The following is a 22,430-nucleotide window of genomic DNA, read 5'->3' on the forward strand; positions in this document are numbered from 1 at the left end:
CAGCATCCATGGACAGGCCACCAGGAGACTTAGCAGCAGGGTGAGGCCACTGTCACCCTGGAGGTGACAGGACTGTTCGTGGACAGAGGGGTCTGAACAGGGCTAAGCCAACCATGGAGGGGCGCATTATGGAGCCTCCTCATGTTTTCCTCATGCCCTTGGCTTTCAAACCACATAAACACATGGCCACTGCCCTGGAGACACTCCTCAGCGCCTGGCCTTAGGTTTTCTGAGACCCACCTCCAAGCTTCCATCCCGCACAGTGGGGTAGGGACTCTGCAAAGCCCATGGTTTCCAGTCGGGGGGAGGGGGGTTCAATTCGAAATCCACCATCTGCTGTGACAGCACAAAATGAGGCTCCCCTATTCCTAAATAGCACCCTAGCCCCATGGCCAGGAAAAATGGCTTATTCTGTGGTGGACGCAGGTATCCTTCCTGTCCACCACACCCCGGTCTTAGATGCTGGGAGGGCCTCAGGCATCTCTCATCTCTTCAAGGCACCAAGGGGAAGGGCGGATGCTTGGGCGGGTTGATGGCCTCTCCACCAGCACGGCCGATGGTCCCCCATGCAGGGTCCTCCTACCCATCGTGTCCACTATGAGGTCCAGCTGTCCATTGTACACTGTCACATTGACCCCAGCTTCCAGCAGCTCGTCCACGATGTTGATTGCAGGCTTCATGAAGTCCCCTTGCATGTTCTCAAAGACGGAGGTGGCCTGGCCTGCACCCAGGAAAGAGAAGCAGCAGCTCGTAGTGCTGGCGATTATGGCACAGCTCCTCCCAGGCACCGAACACAGCTGCCCCCAGCACCAGAAATCTGCAGGGGAGCTATGCGGGGTGTGGGGCAGGGAGAGAGATAGGATGCTCAAGCCCACCTCTCAGTCACTACCAATGACAAGCAGATGTCATTTGAGATCAAACCCAGGAACTCACAAGCAAGGCAGAGCCACATCTCAAACTTAATGGGCAAGGGGAGGGCGGGTTGGTGGTTGTGTGTGTGTTTATGTGTGTGTGTGTGTGTGTGTGTGTGTGTCTGTGTGTGTATGAGGGCAGTTCACAGGGGACGAAATGCAGTCAGGATCAGCCCCGAGCAAGGCAAGAGCCTTACTCACTCGCTATATTATATAACTCCTCAGCCTCCAGATGCCTTTTTTCTCTTGTTAGTTGTGGGTCCACACCTGGCGGTTCTCAGGACTTACTCCTGGCTCTGCACTCAGGAATCATTCCTGGCAGGCTCTGGGAACCGTATGTGGTGTCCAGGATCGAACCCTGGTCAGTTGTGTGCACGACAAGTGCCCTACCCACTTAAGGACCCATCTAAATGCCATTTTGTTTGTTTTTGTTGTGGGACCACGCCCGGCGATGCTCAGAGGTTACTCCTGGCTCTACTCTCAGGAATCACTCCTGGCGGCGCTCAGGGGACCATATGGGATGCTGGGGATGGAAGCTTGTAGCGTGGAGCTCTATGGAATATCTGCAAATCACACCCCCTCCAGCTGCAACCGGGGCCTGGCCCTTGAGTACGGAAAATTTCCAGCTGATGTAACAAGGAGAGGGAGGCTGACCTGATCCACACACCTCCATCCCCGGCCTCCAGTTACAGTCACAGGTGGGGTTCAGGTGCTCTCTCTAACCAACCTTCATCCTGAAGCTCCCCAGGAATGCCGCCTTGGCCTCTGCCTTTGCTCTCCCTCTGTGAGACATGCCACCTCCACCAACCTAACTCATTCTACGAGATCAGTCCTGGGGACACAGGGACAGCCTGGAGTTTAAAGCATTTGCCTTGAATGCGGCTGATTCCAACTGAATCCCTGGCTTCTGAGTGTCCCTGGGCTTTGCTGGATGTGGCCCCAAATCCCCACCCCTCCTCCCATAAGTCAGCAGACAAGGTCAGGAGCCTGGCTGCGTCAGCTCTCCACGTGGCATGCGATTGGCTCTCAGCAAGTACCTCCCCAGGTGCAGTCCTCGGGGATGATCCTGAGCTTCTTCCTGATGGGGCCGTTCATGAGCTGGCTTAGGGCATCTCGGTGCAGGTGCCGCAGGTGCCGCTGGCAGAGATGAACTGAAATAAACCGGCTCACAGTAAGCCGAAGGGCTGGCGAAAGGGTCAGCAGGAAGAGGGGGACTTTGGGGGTTGAAAAATGCAAAGCAGCTCCTGGATTCACCCGGAGGCAGGAAGTAAGTCATCAACACAGGCCCGAATGCAGACACTGTTAGGAGGCACTGTGCTGGGCCCAGGAGATGATCCAAGCCCAGAGGTGGCACCTCAAGGCCTCCTGCAGGTGACTCCACAGCCTTCAGACCCCTAGCAAAGTTGCGCCCCCAGGAAATAGAGCAATACAGGGGGTCTGGGGCAGGAGTTGATGCCCACACCTCAAAAAACACTGTGCTCTGGGGGCCGGAGAGACAGTACAGTGGGGAGGGGATTTGCCACTTGCCTTGCATGCAGACAACTGGGGTTCGATCCCTGGCATCCCATATGGTCCCCTGAGCCCAGCCAGGAGTGATTCCTGAGCACCGAGCCAAAGTAACCCCTGGGTATTGCCAGGGGTGGCCCCCAAAACAAACCAACAAAAATCACAGTGGTAAGCCAGAAGCTGGTGTGAAAGACTCCCTCCTGCCTGATTCCAGTGGATGAGGGGTCTCACCAAGACAAAACTGGAAATCAGTAAGCGCAGGGGATGAGGAGGTGGGTGGGGAAGAGGTAAGGGTGGGTGGGGTGGAAGCTTCTAAAATTGGATTGTAGTGATGAAGGCATGGCTTGGTGAATAGTTCCCAAACCACTGAAGCCTGCACCCTATTTGTAATTATTGTTTTTTTTCTCTTTTTGGGTCACACCTGGCAATGCACAGGGGTTACTCCTGGCTCTGCACTCAGGAATTGGTGATGAGGGGACCACATGGGATGCTGGGAATAGAACCTGGTCGGCCGTGCGCAAGGCAAATGCCCTACCCGCTGTACTATTGCTCCAGCCCCATAATTATTGTTTTTTTTTTTTAATTTTTATTTAGATTTTTGGGCCACACCTCGTGGTGCTCAGGGCTTGCTTATGCTGGTGCGACCAGGGAGACCATATGAGAGGTCTCATGGAAGGCAAATACCAGGAGTCACTGTACTATCACTTGGGCTCCAAGTGATAGGCTTCAGGGCAGTGAATTATAGGTCCTCTGAGACACTCAGAAGCAGGGCTGGGGCCTGGAGCCTCAGGTCCTACTCACCTAGATGGCTCTGGGTGAACTCCAGGCTCGACTTCATGGCAGACATAGGCGTATCTTTGGTTAAGATGTTGTAGAAATTCACCCCATCCGTGTTCTGAAACACAGGGGGGCAGCAAGCAGCTCATTCCACGCCTCTTGGAGCAAGGCCGAACGAGGGAACAGCACCTGGCCTTTCTTATTCGAGCACATGAACTGCACCGGCGTGCGCAGATCAGAAAGAAGGGCAGCTAGGGGAGGCGCATGGGACCCCAAACCAGGCCCCTTGCCCTGGGGGTGGCGAGCAGATGTGGGGTGGGGGGAGAAGAGCGCACGTGCTGAAGGGGGAAATCTGGGGGCCTGGCTGTCTTTCCCAGGAAGCAGGGGAGGGGTCTGCACATCTGGGTCCTCACCCAGGCCCTCCTCCTCTTCTCGCTGCAGGATGCTGCCTGTGCCCAGTGGGGTTCAGCTGCAGGTGAACCATTTCTGACAGAATCCACTTGGGCTTTTAATCAAGGGACAGCAGACTGACCCCTTTCCCACAATAGCCCAGGGAGGGGAGGGTTTTCTGATCCCCAAGAGCCCTTGCCCACACCAGATTTACCACTTCTGGACTTGTGGGCAAATGCCGGGGAGCCTGGGATCCCCATAGCACCCACAGGGGCCCTGTCCATCACAGAGTAAAAGAGCCACAAGAGTTGCCCAGCGCGGACTCCCTCTTACCGACTCAATGACCATCTCCGCCTTCCCCCACAGCTGCGTGGCCTCTGTGTACTGCCCCCTATTCACGGCGTCCAGGACCTGCTCTGCCACCTTGGACACCTCTGCCAGGCCTTGGTCATCCAGAAGAGACTGGAATGCAGACGGAGAACAAGATGATGGCTCGGCTTAGAGCCACACACCTGGGGATGCCCGCGAGGCCTCTGCCTGCCAGCTGCCTTCCCATTGAGGTCACCAGCAGCACAGGATGGTGGCAGCTCTGGGGAGCGGATAGCCAGGCTCAGTCCTCTCTCCTGCATGTCTGAAAACAGCCATGATGAAAATCTGGGTGGATGTTATTCATTTTGGGTTGGGGGGAACACACCGGCCAGTACTCGGGTCTTACTCCTGGCTCTGTGCACAGGGAATCAATCACTCATGGTAGGGGCTCAGAGATTGTCTCCAGGTTAGCCCATGTGCAAGGCAAGCACCTTAATCCGCTGTATTATCTCTTTGACCCCCCCACCCCCAGATTTTGTGTTTCTTGTCCCCCAAGAAATGGAGTCACTCCCTGAGGCCAGCAATTAGGATCTCCATCGTGAGTGGCCTCGGAATTCCCCAGGAGAGGGCCAACCACATGGGCAGGGTCATCTGGCTCTGTCCTTCCCGGGGCCAGGAGAGTCCGGTGGAGCTGCTGGGTGAGGTCCGTCCACTTACCATGCTGTAGAGGTAAGGGCCCCAGGAGAGCACCGAATCTAAAGGCAACCAGAGACACAAGATAAGGCCCTCCCGGCTCTGACCTTGCCAAGGAAAACCCAAAGCAGAGAAGTGGGAGATGCGGGCCTTGGGCCTGGGGTCCTGGGCGGGAGACAGCAGATGCCTTGGTGGCTGGGTCTCGGGAAGGACACGCGGTCCCCTTCTCTGCTGACTCAGGACTCCTGGCATGTTAATTGGCCTGAAACTGGCCCCTCGAGTGAGTCACAGCCAGTTAGTTGCCAGCAGGCCCTCAACTGCAGACGTCTAGGCTTTCGGAGCCGAAATCTCCCCGCCCTCACACTTCTGCTCTGCACCCTGGCCGCGCCTCCAGTTTGGGGACACCAGCTTCTGCGGAGGAGCTCATTAAGGAAGACAAATGATTTTGCAATTCCGGTGTCTCTGGCTACACCGCCAATTGATTTCTATCCTACAAACGTGCCGAGAATTTACGAGGGGCCTGAAGCCAGGGAGGGGTGTGGGAGATGAGTAAGCCGGGCTCACCCCAAAGAGGACACTTGTGCATGGCTGACAGGGTCACAAGGAGCATGACGTTAGGGCAGGCCAGTGCCAGCAGGAGCTGTCCCAACAGACACCAAGGACCACAACCCCCAAGTCTATTTAGTCCGACACTCCTCTTAAAAGTCTTTAGCAGCAACCTGAGGTCAACCGTCTCAAAGTATGTTTCGAATAGCCTCAGTTCTGTAGACTTTCGATCTGGTATTACAAGAACAAATGAGTCTTTGGTTAAGTGGCGTTGATGGAGGGCTGAGCAGAGAGCTGGCTCAAGGGGCTGGCGCACATGCTTTGCCTGGGGGAGTCCGGGGTTGGATCCCCAGCACCGGATGGTTCCCTGAAGCACTGAGCCAGGAAGACCCCTGAGCATCACTGGGTGTGGCTCAAACAACAAAGAAGAAATATTTGGGGTGTTTTGCAAAAGAGAGCACATTTCATTACAGTAGGGCTTCCTGGAGCCTTTAATGTACCTGGGAAACCAGAAAAACAGATGAAGCTGTGTGTAGCACTTCCTGAAATGCATTTGAAGGGTCGATGGTTTTTTTGGCTGTTATTTTGTTTTGGGGTGTGTGTGTATTTGTTCATTTGGGGACACACAGGGTGGTGCTTAGGGGTAACTTCTCACTCTGCACTTAGGGATTACTCCTGGCAGGGCTTGAGGGACCAGATGGGATGTCAGGGATCAAACTCAGGTTGGCCATGTGCAAGACAAGTACCTACCCACCATTCTAGCAGGCTTTGAGTTCAATTGTCAACTCCCCCCCTCCCCCGCCAATACACACACTAATAATATCCAAGACTAATTTGACTGTGGAGCCTTGGTGTAACGCCCCACTGGACTGGTAGTCTTCAGTGTGCTCGCTGAGAAATGCAGGTGTGCTGGGTCTCCCAGAGCCCAGCTCCTCCCCTCTCTAGCCTAGACATCAAGCTGGTGCCCTGGGTGCTGGGCTACTTAACTCCGAATGACATCTGCTGTTCTCAAGTGCATCCCCTGTTAGATGGAGACCATAGACCTTTTCAGTAAAGGGACAAAAAAATAAATCTTCGTGGTCTGACAGGCCAGCTGGTCTCTGTTGTGGCGACGCATCTCCATCTCTGTGGCCACAGCACCCAAATAGCCCCAGCCGTGCTGTCAGTCAATGGCGTGACTGTGTCCCAAGAAAAACCTGCTCCTCAAAGTAAGGTGAATGTGACCTGTCTGCGGATCGCAGCTGCTGATCTTAACAGAGCGGGTTTGTCTAATAATAGGACTTCCTGCCGTGATGGCGACATATTTATGTGGTCTGAACCAGCCACCAGCCAAATACAGTTGTAGAGCATATGAAAAACCAAAGGTGAAATCAAAAGACAGTGTGCTGTACTGTACTTTTTAATTAATTCTAATTTAAATGGTCTAATGTGGCCATGGGTACCACTGAACAGCACAGATGTCCTTTGAAAGACGTGGGCTGTCTCTGTCTGTCTTTCCTAACATCTATGGTTATTAACCATTGTTGGCAATTACTATTGGTCCAGGACTTAATTCTTCAAAAGTCACTTCTGAGATAGGGGAATGGCAAACCATGTGGGCCTGGAAAAAGGAATTTAAGATGTGAACAGGGAGGGGGCTGAGGGATAGAACAGTAGGTAGGGTACTTGCCTTGCATGTGGCTGACCTGCATTTGATCCCCAACATCCCATATGGTCATCCTAGCACTGCCAGGAGTAATCCCTGAGCATCGCTGGTATGGCCCCAAAACAAAACAAAAAAGATGTAAACAGGGAGATGAGTGATAGTACAGTGGGAGGGTTCTTGCCTTGCACATGGCTGACCCAGGTTTGATCCCCGATACCCCATATGGTCCACTGAGCCTTCCAGGAGTGATCCCTGACTGCAGAGTCAAGAATAAGCCCTGAGCACAGTCAGGGGTGAGCCAAAACCAAGTAATTTTTCCAAATACGTGAAGAGGAAGAGTCATAGGGGAAATGGGTTGTGACAATATAAAAATACAGATTCTAGACAAGATGAACAACACCTGCCTTAAGCCATACACTAAACACACTTCCTAGGGGGAACCCACGTGGTAGGTGAGAGCTTGGATCCCAAGGCCTGCAGCCCGTGTCAGAATCCTGGCTTTAGCAAAACAGCATACCCTAATGAGTCTGTCTCATTAGCCCCCAAACTCCCCAAACTGGAGGGGGAGGGGCTTGTAAGGGCAAATGATAACCTGTGCAAAGTGCTGAGTGTCTGTGTGAGATTACAAAGAACCCCCTGTGAAAGAGTGAGGACCAGAGCTGGAGCAATAGTACAGTGGGTAGGGCATTTGCCTTGCACAGAGCTGACCTGGGTTCCATCCCCGGCATCCCATATGGTTCTCCGAGTACTGCCAGGAGTAATTCCTGAGTACAGAGCCAGGAGTAACCCTGAGCACTGTCAGGTGTGGCCCAAAAAGCCAAAAAAATATATATTTAAATAAATTTAAAAAAATTAAAACTAAATGTGCTGCTAAAGCCTGAGTGACACAGCTGGCCAGAAGCCTCTGAACCGCACGTCTCCGGCAAAGGCACTGGGTATCCTAGGAGACCACTCAGGAAGAACAAGTAAGCAGCAGTCCTCACCCAGTAAACCCTAACCTCTCACTAAGGCCAGACCAAGCCCACCTCAGGGCACCAAGAAATCCATGCCAAGTAGCACCATAATATTCAAAAACATTAAGATCTGCTCTGCAATAAGACGCAAGCCTATGTTTCGGGGGAAATGTTGTAAATAATAATAACAATTTGGTTTTTTAGTTAAAAAATTTTGGTTTGGGGGGCTGGAGCAATAGGACAGCGGGTAAGGCGCTTGCCTTGCACGCAGACGACTCAGGTTCGATTCCCAGCATCCCATATGGTCCCCTGAGCACCACCAGGAGTAATTCCTGAGTGCAGAGCCAGGAGTAACTCCTGTGCATTGCTGGGTGTGACCCAAAAAAGAAAAAAAAAATTTGGTTTTGGGACCACACCCAACTGTGTTCAGGGATACCGGGCATCAAACCTGGGTCAGCTGCATACAAGGAAAGTGCCTTGTTCCTGTGCTATTTCCTTGGTCCCTCAGAAACAATTCTCTTCCCCTCCCCCACCCCATCCCGCCTCCCTACCACTTCTGCCACCCCCCACCTGCCTCCACTCAAGGAAGATCTGGCAATGTCTGGAAGTATTACTTCCCCCCCCTGGAATTTTAGGCTACAGCCAGAACACTCTCAACAATGCTTGGGGGATCATATGTGATGCCTGGGATTGAACGGGTGTCAGCCATGTGGAGGTTAAGTGCTTTAACCCCTGCGCTATCTCTCTGGCCCTGGAAGACACTGATGGTACACTAGATAATCTTAGTAATGTACTGGGCAGAGATACAGCAAAACACCCTCCAATGCCCAAGATCAGGAATTACATGATGGAAACTGTTCCGTGGTGCCAAGATTTAGAAGCCCCAGGTTAATAGCACTCAAAAGGAGAGAGAGAACAAAAGGGAATGCCCTGCCACAGAGGTAGGGTGGGATGGGGGGAAGGGGGGTGGGAGGGATACTAGAACTGGTGGTGGTGGAGAATGGGCACTGGTGGAGGGACGGGTATTCGATCATTGTATAACTGAAACCCAAGCACAAAAATCTGTAAGTCTACAACTGTACCTCATGGTGTTTCACTAATAAAGATTTAAAGAAAAAAAAAAAGCCCCAGGTTAGAGTTCACTCAGCCAAGATGGTTATTTCAGGGTCCGAAGGGAAAGATGCCTTCTCTCAGGACAGAAACAGCTTTTCTCGACACTCCCAGTAAGAAAATGCATCAGGTTAAGAAACTGTGAAGCTGAGTTGCAGGGCTAGATGGGAATCTCATCATTAATCGGATCAACCAATGAGAATGTTGTCATCTTGTCCCCAACACCACCCGGAGGCGCTGGCAGCAGGTGCTTATGCAGGTTCTCATATCCGGATACACAGCCCACAGCCCCGGGGAGGACAGGAGAGGCACCAGGATATGCTGACACTCACCAATGGGCGAGATCCAGGAGTCACCCAAAGCCACTCCAGCGAAGTTGCAGTGGATTGTTCCCTTCTGAATGGCCTGAAAGAGGAGACACCCATTGAGGGGTGCCAGGGCCTCAATGCTCCTCCAGGAAGGAGCCCCGCCTCCCTACACCCCTTCCCTGAGCACAGGAAACTCCCACTGGTGCCTTAGAAATTCCCGGAGCATCATTCATGGCCTCAACTCAGATACTTGTGAAAAGGTGACGTCCCTGTCACCATTTTCTGCAAAATGAGGAGGAACTGGTCCAGATGAGTCCCTCTCTACTTTTCATAAGGGCGACTGCAGAAGTTGGGGATAGTTAGTACTGCCCCGATCACTTCTAGGAGAGACCTTGTCACCCTCTGGGGTCAACGAGGTCAATCCAGCAGCAAACACCAAAGCTGAACTGAAATGAAACGGACTGAAATGAAAAGATCTCCAAGGTATCCTGTTAAATCACCAAGAAAGACATAGGAAATAACGAGCAGTATATAATTCCATTTCTATAACAGTGGGGGCAAAGTCTACATAAGTTAGCTTGGATAGGCATGAGCTACCTCCATAAAGTAAACTAGTGAGAGAGGTTGCCTTGGGGGTCCCGGTTATGCATTTAATCTACTTATCTGTGATTATGCCCTACACCGGCACTACAGTGTTTTACTCATCAGACTTTATAGGTTGCTTGGTATCTGACCGGGCCACCTTCACTGTTCTTTCTACAACCTTTTTTCGTTTATTAGTATAGACTTGCTCTTTCTGTTCATGTACAAGCACGGTTAATATGAAATAAGTACGAAAAGGTGAGCATAAGCAGTTATGTTCTGAAACCCAAACAAAGTGTCTGAAACCCAAACGAGGCATCTTGCCGGTTACCTTATGAAGTTCCAGGCCAATGCCAGCAGCCATTTTTCCTCCATAAGACTCTGAGAAAATGTAGAATGGAATCGTCTAGCAAGAAAAGGAATTTACAAACAGTTAAATAGCACAACGGCCCTTTTTTACTCTCTTATGGTGTCAGGAATCAAACCCACGGCATCATAAATGCAAAGCATGTACTCTACCACATAGCTACATCACCAGGCCACTTTCAAGTCATAAGAATTGACTGTTTGCTTGGGAGACACACTTGACAGTGTTCAGGGCTTACTCCTTGCTCCATGCTCAGGGATCACTCCTGGTAGTGCTGGGGGTGCACTTGGGGAGAGCATGTGTGGTGACAAAGATTGAGCTGGAGCTACCTGTGTGCAAGGCAAGCACTTTACCCCCAAACTGTCTCTCCAGCCTCCATAAGAATTAATTTTAAATTCCTTCTACATGTAATAGCCAGATAAAACAAATCTGCTGTCTCCCCCACCCTCTCCCATATCTGGTTATTACCTCTCATTAAAATTCTGGCTTCATGGAGGCTGAAGTGATAGTACAGCACCTAGTTAACCTTGCTGACGAGGCTGACCCAGGCTCAATCCCCGGCATACCCTATGGTCACCGACTCCCACCAGGAGTAATTCCTGAGTGCAGAGCCAGGAGTTACCCTTGAGCATCACCAGATGTGACCCAAAAAGAAAAAAAAAAAGATATTAAAATTCTGGTTCAAGGGTCGATTTAGCAAGTTCAAAGCCATCTTTAGAGGGGCCAGAGCAATAGTGAAGTGGGTAGGGCGTCGACCCACACGTGGCCAACTGGGGTTCAATCCCCAGCAACCACATGGTCCTGTGAGCACTGCCAGGAGTGATCCCTAAGCAGAGCCAGGAGGAAGCCCAGAGCACAGCCAGGTGTGGCACCAAAACCAGAAAACAACAACAACAACAACAACAAGTACTTTAGAACTGGCAGATCAAAAGCCTACACTTCAAGGCTCTCCCTGCATCTCTGCACCAAGCAGCTGAGCTCTCGGGGGAAATCATGTTGCAGCTTTCCTGCCCATCCCCACACCCAGCAGCTGGCCCAGCCTCTCTGCTCACCTGGAACTCCTTGTGGCAGCTAAAGAAGCTCTTCAGGAGAACCAACATGTCTGACGCCACCATGGCAAGGTCTTTGGCATAAGCGTTACTCTTGTTCACGTAGCTGAACCCCGTGCCCACCGGGTTGTCCACAAACAGAAGATTGGCAGACTGGAGCTACAACAGGGAAACAAGAGTGGGTAGCAGTCACCAACTATCCTTTGATCATCTCTTACCAGCTCATCAAACCCCACAGGTGAAGCTATCAGTAGGTTACAACCTTTTTGGTAGAAAGGATTTAAAAAAAAAAAAAGGAATAGCTATAAAGGCCACTACAGCAAACAAGGGAAAGGAAAAAGGCAGAGTGATGAATACAAACAAGAGATCCATGACTCTACATGGAGCAGTGCAGGGAGAAGCAGGCAGCATCTGTCCAAGCAGGAATCTGCAGCCGAGAGGGCACGCCCCATATGTTCTCTCAAAAATGAGTTCAGTTTCCACCTGGCCTAATTCTTTTTGCACTGCAAGAAGTCTTTATTCTGGGCCAGAGCGATAGTACTAAGGTCAGGCACTTGCCTTGCAGGTGGCTGACTGGGGTTTGATCCCTAGCATTTCAAAGGTCCTCCAAGAACTGCCAGGAGTGATTCCTGAGTACAGAGTCAGGAGTAACCCCTGAGCATCGCTGGGTGTGCCCCTTCACTCCCCCCAAAGAAGACTTTATTCGAATTCCTTTTCCAAAGAGGCTCAAAGTTACACTGTTTTCTATCTGGGAGGGCCTTAAATGATGACAGACCAGTTATGTCCTTTCCTGATCAGGAACCCAAAGTGCGTGTGTGGCCCAGGACTCGTCCCAGTGGCCCTTGGATGAGATGAGTCCTGGGAGACACAGGTTGACAGATTAACAGTGGCATCAGGCTTACGACCTGAGTCACCTGTCTTCATTCAGGCTCTGTCTATTACCATCCGTCCTGGCAGGCTGTGGACAAGTCAGTGGGGTGCTCTGCTACTGCTAAAAGTGGTGCTTCAGTTGGAATGGAGTGCAGAAATATTCTAGATAAACGTCCAGCATGTGCAGAGATCCTGAGGCCAGAGTGAGTAAAAACACAGTCCAGGAAGACCAGTGTGGAGACAAGAGAATCAACGGACTTGCAGGGGCCCGAAGGAAGAGTTCTTGTTCTCATTGTCTCTCCTTCCTTCCTTCCCTCCCTCCCTCCCTCCCTCCCTCCCTCCCTCCCTCCTTCCCTCCATCCTTCTCTCTCTCTCTCTCTCTCTCTCTCTCTGACATACCTGGTGATGCTCAGGGATTACGCCTGGCTCTATACTCAAGAATCACTCCTGGCAGTGCTCGGGGGACCATACGGGATGCGGAAGATCAAACCCAGGTTGGCCATGCGCGAGGCAAGCACCCTACCTCCTGTACTATCTCTCCGGCCCCTTCCTAGTCACTTTTGATGTGGGGTCTATATCAAGTGGCTTTCCAGGGACCATATGGTACTGGGAGACTGAACTCAGGGCCTTCTTCCATGGGTCAGGCTTCTGCTCTGCCACTTGAACCACATCCCAGATCCCCTGCATTAAGCCTTTTGTGTGTGTATGGTGGGGTGGGGTAGGGGGGGCGGCAGGAGGGGGTTAGAGAGATTAACTGGGGTGACACCTGGTAAAACCCTCGCATGGTGCTGAGGATTGTTCTAGGCAGTGTTTGTGGGACTGTGATCTTAGGGAACAAACCAGGGCCTCCTGTGAGCAGAGTTTTCCTGAATTCAGGCCTCTGAGCTACCTCCCTGGCCCTGTCTCAAAGAGCAGATGGGGGGGGGGGGGGGGGCTGAAAGGGTGGCCAGGGAGGAAGTCAAGCGGAGGCAATTGGCCACACTGAGGCCAGAAGGAGGGGTGTGTGCGGATAAGTGCTGGGAGAGGTAGTGGAGTTAGGGAGGGGCAGATTGTGCCTCAGAAGCCAGAAGCTGGGTCTGGTCTTTGGGTAACTGAAATGAAGAGTGATCTGTGTTGGAGAGCTTCACTTATGTGGGACACAGAAAATGAACTGTGCGTGCACATCACAAAGTCACTAGGGCTGATGAGGAAGGGATGGGGAAGGAGCAACAATGCCTGGGTGTCGAACACAGCACTGGATCCTGAACCAGCTATTCCGGTCGTAGGCACAGACCCATAAATATTGGGAAAATCAGGGCTCTGATAAGTATTTGTATGCCAGTGCTCTCTGCATTATTCATAATGGCCCAAAGGTGTTCATCAAAGATGACTGGATAAACAAAATATGGTGCAGCCGTGCAATGGCACAATGCTCAGTCTTATTAAGGAATGACAGTGGGGGATGGGCCTCATGGCTTACAGACCAGAGGCCTGGGGTTTGACAGATCAGAGGCCCGGGGTTTGACCCCTCACAAGGCCAAACATAAAATCTTTTTTTCAAAGGAAAGAAAAATTTGGGGGGGGGGGGGGCTAGTAAAATGGCTTAAGGGGCTGGAACACATGCTTTGCACACAGCAGCCTTGTGTTAACCCCTGGCATTGCTTTCCTAAGCATCGGTAGATGTAGTCAAAAAAAAAGGAAAAAAAAAAAACAAAGAACTGATCCATGCTACATGGATGGGCTCTGCAGAACTAATGCTGTGAACGGAGCCAGATACCAAAGGTCACAAACTAAGATTCCAATTTTTGTGGGTAGGGGCTGGAGCAATAGCACAGCGGATAGGGTATTTGCCTTGCATGCGACCAACCCGGGTTCGATTCCCAGCATCCCATATGGTCCCCTGAGCACCGCCAGGGGTAATTCCTGAGTGCAGAGCCAGGAGTAACCCCTGAGCATCACCAGGTATGACCCAAAAAGCAAAAAAAAACTAAAACCAATTTTGGGGGGTAAGTGGGATTCTGTCAGGTGGAGTGATTGTTGGTCAACTGGCCCAGGAATCAATGAAAGGCGTGATTCTGGTCCTGTAGTGACAGAAATTACCTGGGTCACCTTGGTGGTATTCAGCAACCACCCGAACTATATCCAGCTGTGCCTGGGGTTACACCCAGCAATGCTTGGGGACATCCAGGACTATACACTGTCTCAGAGGACACTGACCATGCTCAATTTATGGGGTGCCAGGAATCGACCCAGCATCAGCGACATCAAAAACCTGTGCCTCGAGCCTTGTACTCTAGCTCTGGCCCAAGATTCCATTTTATAAAATGTCCCCAGAAGGCAAATCTAGGAACAGAAAGCGGTTGTGAGAAAAACTGGAGGGTGACATCTAAGGGTATGATGTTTTTGGGGTAGAAAGGTATTAAAATATTCAAACTATGGTCTGTCTGTCTGTCTGTCTATCCTCCCATTGTTCATCGATTTGCTCAAGCGGGCACCAGTAACGTCTCACAACAAATTGTGAGACTTGTTGTTACTGTTTTTGGCATAATGCATACGTCACAGGTAGCTTGCCAGGCTTTGCCATGCAGGTGAGATACTCTCGGTAGCTTGCCGGGCTCTCTGAGGGGTGGTATTTTAATATTTTAAAAATATTTTAGGGGCTGGAGAGATAGCACAGTAGGTAAGGCGTTTGCCTTGCACGCGGCCAACCCGGGTTCAATCCCCAGCATCCCATATGGTCCTCTGAGCACCGCCAGGAGTAACTCCTGAGTGCAGAGCCAGGTGTAACTCCTGTGCATTGCCGAGTGTGACCCAAAAAGAAAAAAAAAATTTAATAAATATTTTTAAAATATTTTTTAAAAAAATATTTTAATAAAATATTTTAACTATGGTAAATGGTTGCAGAATTCAGTATAGAGGCCAGAACAATAGTACGGCAGGTAGGGTATTTTCCTCGAATGTGGCTGACCCAGATTTGATCCCCAGCATCCCCATATGATTCCCCGAGCACCGCCAGGAGTGATCTCTGAGTGCAGAGCCAGAGTAAACCCCTGAGCATCACTAGATATGGCCCAAAAACCAAAACCGAAAACCAAAACTCTGAGTATATACTCACGGTCCTCCCGTTGTTCATCGATTTGCTCGAGCGGGCCCAGTAACATCTCCATTGGAGACTTTGTTGTTACTGTGTTTGCATATCGAATAGGTCACGGGGAGCTTGCCAGGCTCTGCCATGCGGGCAAGATACTCTCGGTAGCTGGTCGGGCTCTCCGAGAGGGGCGGAGGAATCGAACTCGGGTCGGCCATGTTGGCCGCTTGTAAGGCGAACGCCCTACTGCTCTGCTATCGCTCCAGCCCAGAGTATATACTAATAGTATATAAATCATATACTTTAAATCATATACTTTAGGTGGGTGATCTGCATAAATCACTTTCAATAAAGCTGTTTTGTCTGGGGCCAGAGAAATAGTACAATGGGCAAGATGCTTGATTGTACACAACCAATCAGTGGCACCACTTTTGGTCTCCTGAGCACTGCCAAGAGAGATACCTGAGTACCGAGCTGGAGTGAGCTCAGAGCACCTCTCTGGATATGGCCCCAAGACCCCTACCCATGCCCACCCCCAAAGAAAAGAGCTGTTTTATTTTATTCCCCAGTGCCAAGGGATAAAACCCAGGACCTCAGACATGAAAGGGAAGTGCTCTATAGTGGAGTTACATCCTTGCTCAAGCAAGCTGCCTTTTAAGGCTCTATTCTTTGCACCGCAGAACCCAATGCTTGGTGAGTCCAAGGCTATACATGACAATGAAGAACCCAGGCAGGCCTGGGGTGGGGAGAGATGAGGAGGGCTGAGGCGCCCACGTGGGCGGTGGCACAATGCACCATAAGAAGAGAAATGGGAAGTTGGCTGGCTCTGTGGGTAGGGTACGGACCTAGTGTAGGACACAGAACAATGAGCACCATTTGGGATGTACAAGTCGGGGAGGAAGGAGGGGAGACCCACAAGGCAAGTGGGGAAACAGTTCCGGGGCAAAGAGGAAGTTCAGGATAAGTGATGCTGGAGCAGCTCTAGGGCCCTTTCACACGTGGCCGCCACTGTGTTAAGTTTGAGTCACTGGTGGTAAGGGCTGACTTCCACATGTTATTAAAGCAGCTTGGAAAGGGGAAAGAGAGAGAGACAGAAAAAGAAAGATAGAAGGAAGAGAGAGAGAAAGAGAGGAGGGAGAGGGAGAAAGAGAGGGATAAAGAAAGGGAAAGAGAGAGAGAGAGAGAGAGAGAGAGAGAGAAGAAAAGTACCTGCCACAGAAGTGGGAGTGGGTGGTGGGAGGGAACCTGGGGACATTGGTGGTGAAAAATGTACACTGGTGAAGGGATGGGTGTTGGAACATTGTATGACTGAAACTCAATCATGAACAACTTCGTAACTGTGTTGTCTTACTGTGATTCAATTAAAAATATAAATAAATTTAAAAAATTAAAAAGAATGATTGGTGGCTGCGTTACAATTTTAAAACATTTTTTTTTGTTCTGGGCTGCAGAGATAGTACAGTCAGAAAGACACTTTCCTTGTATGTAGCTAATCCAGGGTCAATCCCTGGCACCCCATATGGTCCCCCTAGCACTGCCAGAAGTAATTCCTGAGTGCAAAGCCAGGAGTAAGCACTGAGCACTGCTGGATGTGACCTCCCCAAATAATATTAATAATAATAATAAATGTTTTGCTCTATACTTGAGAATGCCTGACGGTGCTACACAGGGGTCACCCTCGAAGAACATGAGTCACGATGTGGTGCTGGGTGTCAACACTGAGCCTCCCACATCAAAAGCCTGTTCTCCAGCCCTTGAGCCATAGCCCCAGCCCAGAACTTGCTTTTCTTTTCTTTCTTTCTTTTGTTTTTTTGTTTTGGGGTCACACCAGTGGTGCTCAGGGTTGCTCCTGGCTCCGAGCTCAGAAATTACTCCTGACGGTGCTTGGGGGACCATAAGAGATGTCAGGGATCAAACCTGGGCTGACTGTGTTTAAGGCAGGTGCGCCTACCCACCATACTGTCAGTGCAGACCTGAGAATTTGTTTTGTTTGTTTTTGTCACACCTGGCGATGCTCAGGGATTACTCCTGGCTCTGCACTCAGGAATCACTCTTGGTGGTGCTTGGGGGACGATATGGGATGCCAGGGATCAAATCTGGGTTGGCTACGTGCAACATAAATGCCCTACCCACTGTATTATCACTGTGGCCCTGAGAATTTGCTTTTCTTTGCGAAAGAGGGGCACATGTTTGCAGTGTCAGGAAAGAAAGACCAGAGACAAAGATGCACAAAGAGCCTGCCCACCAACCATGGGGAGCCCGGAGAGTAGAACATCAGGATAAGAGGTCTTGCCTGATGTTTTGATAGGTTTGGTTTCTGGGCCACACCTGGCTGTGCTCTGGGGTTACTCCTGGCTCTGCACTCAGGGATCACTCCTGGCAGTGCTCGGGGGACCAGACGGGGTGCCGGGGATCAGGTCAACTGCATGCAAGGCAAGCACCTTTCCTGCTGTATTATCTCTCCAACCCTATCGCCTCATGCTTTGGGATGGGCAGGGGAGTAGGAAGGTCGGCAGGGAAGACAGAAAATTGCTGGCTGCATACACGTTACTATTTTCTCTGGGAGGCAGAGACAGGTACACTCCAAAAACGGGAAGAAAACTTAAGTCAGAACATCAGCAACGTGGAGAATGTCTGGACAGTAGGAGCTGGGGGGAGGGCAGAGCCGGGCACAGAACAGAGGGCAGAGTACCGAGCAGGGCAGAGCCAAAGCTGAGCATGGAGCCCAGATCAGGGAGCAGAGGGTGACCCTCGGCCAGAGCAAAGCCCACCACTGACAACGTGGCTTGGGTTGCTGTGTCAGACGGCCTGGAGAAAGGGGCTAGACAGGCCGACAGTGGAAGCGACGAGAAGTTGGGCGAGGAAGGGCTCTCAAGGGGAATGTCCTCAAGGAAGTTGGTGGGTAGGAATGGCTGGGGAAGGCAGTCAAGCAAAGACTGAAGAGAAAGCGACACAAGGGCCGGGCTCAAGGGACATGAATTCCATCTCCACTCCGCCGTGGAGAAGCAGGACTGGAGATGGTGCATGACGGAGGCTGGGAGGCTGTGGATGGAAGGCGACCTCAGGGAGGGGGAGTGCAGAGAGGGCCACTCCTGGGCGGTGATAAGGTCAACTGGTGAGGGCAGAAGGTCACCAAACAGAGGAGAGGAGACGGCTGGCAGAGCTGTTCCAAGAGCTTGAAGGGCTGCTTAGAGGAAGCCTGTGTGCCCTGGAGGAAAAAGGGGAGCAGGGAGCCTCTTGGGGGAAGGGCATCAGCATTGGAGGGGCTATGTGGCAGTTCAGTGTGTGTGTGGGGGGTCATCCTCACCGTACCCAGGTAGTTGTTCGTGGTTTGAGGTTACTGTCGAGGGGCCCGATTTCCTCAAAGTTTCCAAATCCAGTGCTGGAACCACCAGGACCACCCTATGGAGGAGAAGAGAAACAAAAATAAATCAGAGAGAAAACTAGAGTCAAGGGCCAGGCAGAGAACTCAAAGGGTTAGTTCAATAAAACAACTTTAGTCTAGGGCCAGAGTGACAGTACAGTGAGTAGAGCACTTGCCTTATTGGCAGCTGACCCAGGTTCAATCCCCAGCATCCCATATGGTCCCCAGAGCACCTCCAGGAGTAATCCTTGAGCATCGCTGGGAGTAACCCCACCACCACCCCCCCAGGCAAAAAATTTTTTTTTTAATAAAAAAAAAAACAGGGCTGGAGCAATAGCACAGCGGGTAGGGCGTTTGCCTTGCATACAGCTGACCCGGGTTCGATTCCCAGCATCCCATATGGTCCCCTGAGCAGCGCCAGGGGTGATTTCTGAGTGCAGAACCAGGAGTAACCCCTGTGCATCACCAGGTGTGACCCAAAAAGAAAAATAAAATAAATAAATAAAACTTTAGTCTATTCTTGGCTATTACAAAGTCACAAAAGCCTATATTGCCCCTGATAACTTATGATTCAGTGGTGGCTGGGTCAGCCCAGCATAAAGGACAGTCCTGACCAGAGGAAATGGGGTGGGGGGGTTGTTCTGAGCTAAGGAATCCCTACCACCTCCTAGAATCATTGGTCTTCCTAGAATGAGCTCAGCTGGGCTGAAATAACTCTTAAAAAAAAGTTTCTTTAGGAACCAGCAATAAAGTACAGCAGGAAGGGTGTTTGTCTTGTATGCAGTTGACCTGAGTTCGATCCCAGCAACGCATAGTATACGCTGAGCCCCACTAGGAGTGATCCCTGAGTGCACAGCCAGGAGTAAGCCCTGAGCACAGTTTCGAGTATGGTCCCAAACCACAATCCAGGACGAGAGAGATGACTCAACAGACCAAGTATCTGCTTTGCACGCAGGAAACCGGGGTTGGATCCCCTTCACTGCACGGTCCCGTCAGCACTGCCAGGAGTGACCCTGAGCACAGAGCCAGGAGCAGCCCCAGAGCACTGCTGGGTGTGGCCCAAACCAAAGCTCACAATCTGAAGGCAGCTATTTGTCACAGTATATGTGTTAAAACAGCAAAGCCAGGCAGCAGCTCCATGCCTCAGGTCAGACGGTAGTATTAGGAACTGAGTCACAGGCCTGCAGGTGGAAACGTGACACTGACGTCTAAAATTGCAGTTAAGAATGATGTGGCTCACAGGCTAGGGGAAAAGGCAGCTTAGATAGAGAAGGGAGCACCAAATAAAGGGTGTTGGGAGGATCCTCCCAGGATGAGAGAAGCATGCTGAAAGTAGACTATAGACCGAACATGATTGCCATTCAGTACCTCTTTTGCAAATCACAACACCCAAAAGAAGAGAGAGAACAAAAGGGCATGCCCTGCCACAGAGGCAGGGTGGGATGGGGGGATGGAGGGTGGGAGGGATACTGGAACCCGTGGTGGTGGGAAATGGGCACGGGTGGAGGGATGGGTACTTGATCATTGTATAACTGAAACTCAAGAACTAAAGTTTGTAAGTTTACAACTGTACCTCATGGTGTTTTGCAAATAAAAAATAAATAAAATTTTTTTAAAAAAAGAAGAATGATGTGGCTGCCCTGGAGAACACTGATCATGCAGCCTGAGAAGCAAGAGTGCCTCCGTGAACAACAGTGGGTCCCTTTCTTTTTCCTGGTGGATTCCTTGGGATGGGATCCTGACTCAAGACAAAGGAGGGCAGGGGCTGGAGCGATAATACAGCGGGTAGGGCGTTTGCCTTGCACATGGCCAACCCGGGTCCAATCCCCAGCATCCCATATGGTCCCTGAGCACCACCGCCAGGAGTAATTCCTGAGTGAAAAGCCAGGAGTAACCCCTGAGCACCGCTGGTGTGACCCAAAAAAAGAAAAAATGAAAAAGCAAAGGAGGGCAGCTGGGGACCGGGCATGATTTGGTGGGGGGGAAAATCCCACTTTCCCTGCCCCATTTCTGATAAGCCATGATGACAGTGGCCTCCATCTGCCCAGCCAGTAATGGACAAGAAGCTAGATGGCCGATGTGGCTGTTCCGTTTGGTTCAGTTTTCAGGCCACACATACTGGTGCTCAGGGGCCAACTCCAAGCTCTGTGCTCTCGGGTCACTCTTGGCAGTGCTGGGGATTGAGCCATAGTGGGTCACGGACAAGGCCAGTGCCTTATCCCTGCACTTCCAGCTTTGCACAGAATTTTGGGATGGCGTGCTATCATGGCCTAGGGCTCTACACTGGCCCTGAAGCGTACGTCTGCAGATTAACTGTACCAAGTATCCAAGCCCCATCCACCCTACCCCGGTGACCACAATGCCAACAACAAAAGGAAAAAGGAGGTGCCAGGAGAGAGGGGAGAGGGTTAAAGGGCTGAAGCACATGCTTTGCATTCAAGAGCCCTGGTTTCAATCCTGGTACCACAAATGGCCCCAGCACCACAGGAATCACCCTAGAGCACTGATCGGTGTTATCCCCAAATTTAAAAAAAATTGGAGGAGGCCATATGTGGGGATTCTAAGGGCTTACTCCTAGTTCTGCACTTAGGGGAATCATTCCTGGTGGGGGAATGCTTAAGTGACTATGCTGGGTGCCAGGGATCAAAATGCCAGGTCAGTTGCATGCAAAAGGGATGGAAAGTGGAAAAGAAGGACAGGGGATGATGGTTTTTGTTAAAAAAAAAAAAAAAGAACCAACAAACAACAACAACAACAAAAAAGTTTAAAATGTTAGCAACTAACTGAAACAAAACAACTGCAGTTTGTAGTCAAACAAAAGAACAATTGGCAACTTCTAAAATCCAGTGTTCTGCAAATTACATTCCTGAGAGTCCAGAGAGTGCCTCAAAAGGGGCAGTACAGGAGGCAAAGAGCTTGCTTGGCTTGTAGCAACCTGGATTCAATCCCCAGAACCACCTAAGGTTCTCCAAGCACAGGCAGGAAAGATCCCTGAACAGAGAGAGAACCTGAGAAGAGACACGAGCAACCCCTGAGCAGATAGGAATAGACTGAGCAGAGAAAGGAGTGAGCCCTGAGCAGAAACAGGAGAAAGCCCTGAGCACCAGTAGGTGTGGTCCGAGGACTCCCTCCCTGGCCAAAAGGACGAGGGTTTTGTTTCAGGACATCTGTAAAGCCTCGCAAGCATGAAGCCTGGGTTTAACACCTAGCACTGCAGAGCCAAACATGTCCCAGGGTAGCATATGACAAAGAGGAGCCTTGATCAGATGGGGCCCCTCCGCCAGCCTCCTTCAGAAAGCCAAAGCCCAGAGAGGAAGCGTCCTGTCCTGGCCCTAAAGTCATGAAGGAAGTCACAGTCACAGTCACAAGAGGCCCTTATCAGGCCAGTGCTTGCCTTGGGCAGATTCTGGGTCAGGAGCCTAGAAGGTGCCCCTGTGTCTCTGTACCTCTGGGTTGGGGCTCACCTCCTGCCCCACAAGGAGCCCCTGGCCATAACTCTGAGAGGCCCCTCGCTGCAAACGGAAGGTCTGTACTCACTGGCCTGTACACAAAGCCAGCCCCTGGGGAGGAGAGTACCAGGGCACCCTTGTCACCGTGGAGCAACCTGCAGGCCCAGTTGGGGCGTGCCTGCACTGGCAGAAGTGGAAGCAGGGCGCTGCTGCACCCCACCCCCGCGCTGGTCTCTGGGTGGGTGGGTGTGGGCTGCCTCTGGGCAGATATTCCGGGAATGCGAGGAGGATCCTCTGCCTGACCCCGAAACCCTATGACCCGAGCAAGGCACAAACACTTGGGGAGAACCAAGACACCACAGGCTGGGTGCTTAAAGATCAGCTTTTCTCAGATAAGAATTCAGGATGGACGGGGCTGGAGCTATAGTACAAAGGGTAGGGTGTTTGCCTTGCTGACCCGGGTCAGTTCCCAGCATCTCATATGGTCCTCCCACCACCACCAGGAGTAATTCCTGAGTGCCGAGTCAGGAGTAA

The 22,430-nt window shown here is 51.2% G+C and overlaps 1 protein-coding gene across 1 annotated transcript in view; it reads right to left on the reverse strand.

Annotated features, from left to right (window-relative positions):
• The window catches only part of SCPEP1 (serine carboxypeptidase 1), a 32,700-nt gene that overhangs the window by 4,944 nt on the left and 5,326 nt on the right, over positions 1-22,430 (reverse strand). Inside the window, exons 3-11 of the mRNA XM_056127327.1 lie at positions 18,396-18,485; positions 11,150-11,305; positions 10,062-10,136; positions 9,173-9,245; positions 4,611-4,648; positions 3,918-4,046; positions 3,219-3,312; positions 1,949-2,062; positions 584-721 (exon numbers count right to left, since the gene is read on the reverse strand). Of these exons, the coding sequence (XP_055983302.1) occupies positions 584-721; positions 1,949-2,062; positions 3,219-3,312; positions 3,918-4,046; positions 4,611-4,648; positions 9,173-9,245; positions 10,062-10,136; positions 11,150-11,305; positions 18,396-18,485 (907 nt within the window). The remainder of the gene's footprint in view (positions 1-583; positions 722-1,948; positions 2,063-3,218; positions 3,313-3,917; positions 4,047-4,610; positions 4,649-9,172; positions 9,246-10,061; positions 10,137-11,149; positions 11,306-18,395; positions 18,486-22,430) is intronic.

The sequence above is a fragment of the Sorex fumeus genome, unplaced genomic scaffold (genome assembly GCF_029834395.1).
Source record: "Sorex fumeus unplaced genomic scaffold, SorFum_2.1 ptg000063l, whole genome shotgun sequence".
NCBI classification, from domain to species: domain Eukaryota; kingdom Metazoa; phylum Chordata; class Mammalia; order Eulipotyphla; family Soricidae; genus Sorex; species Sorex fumeus.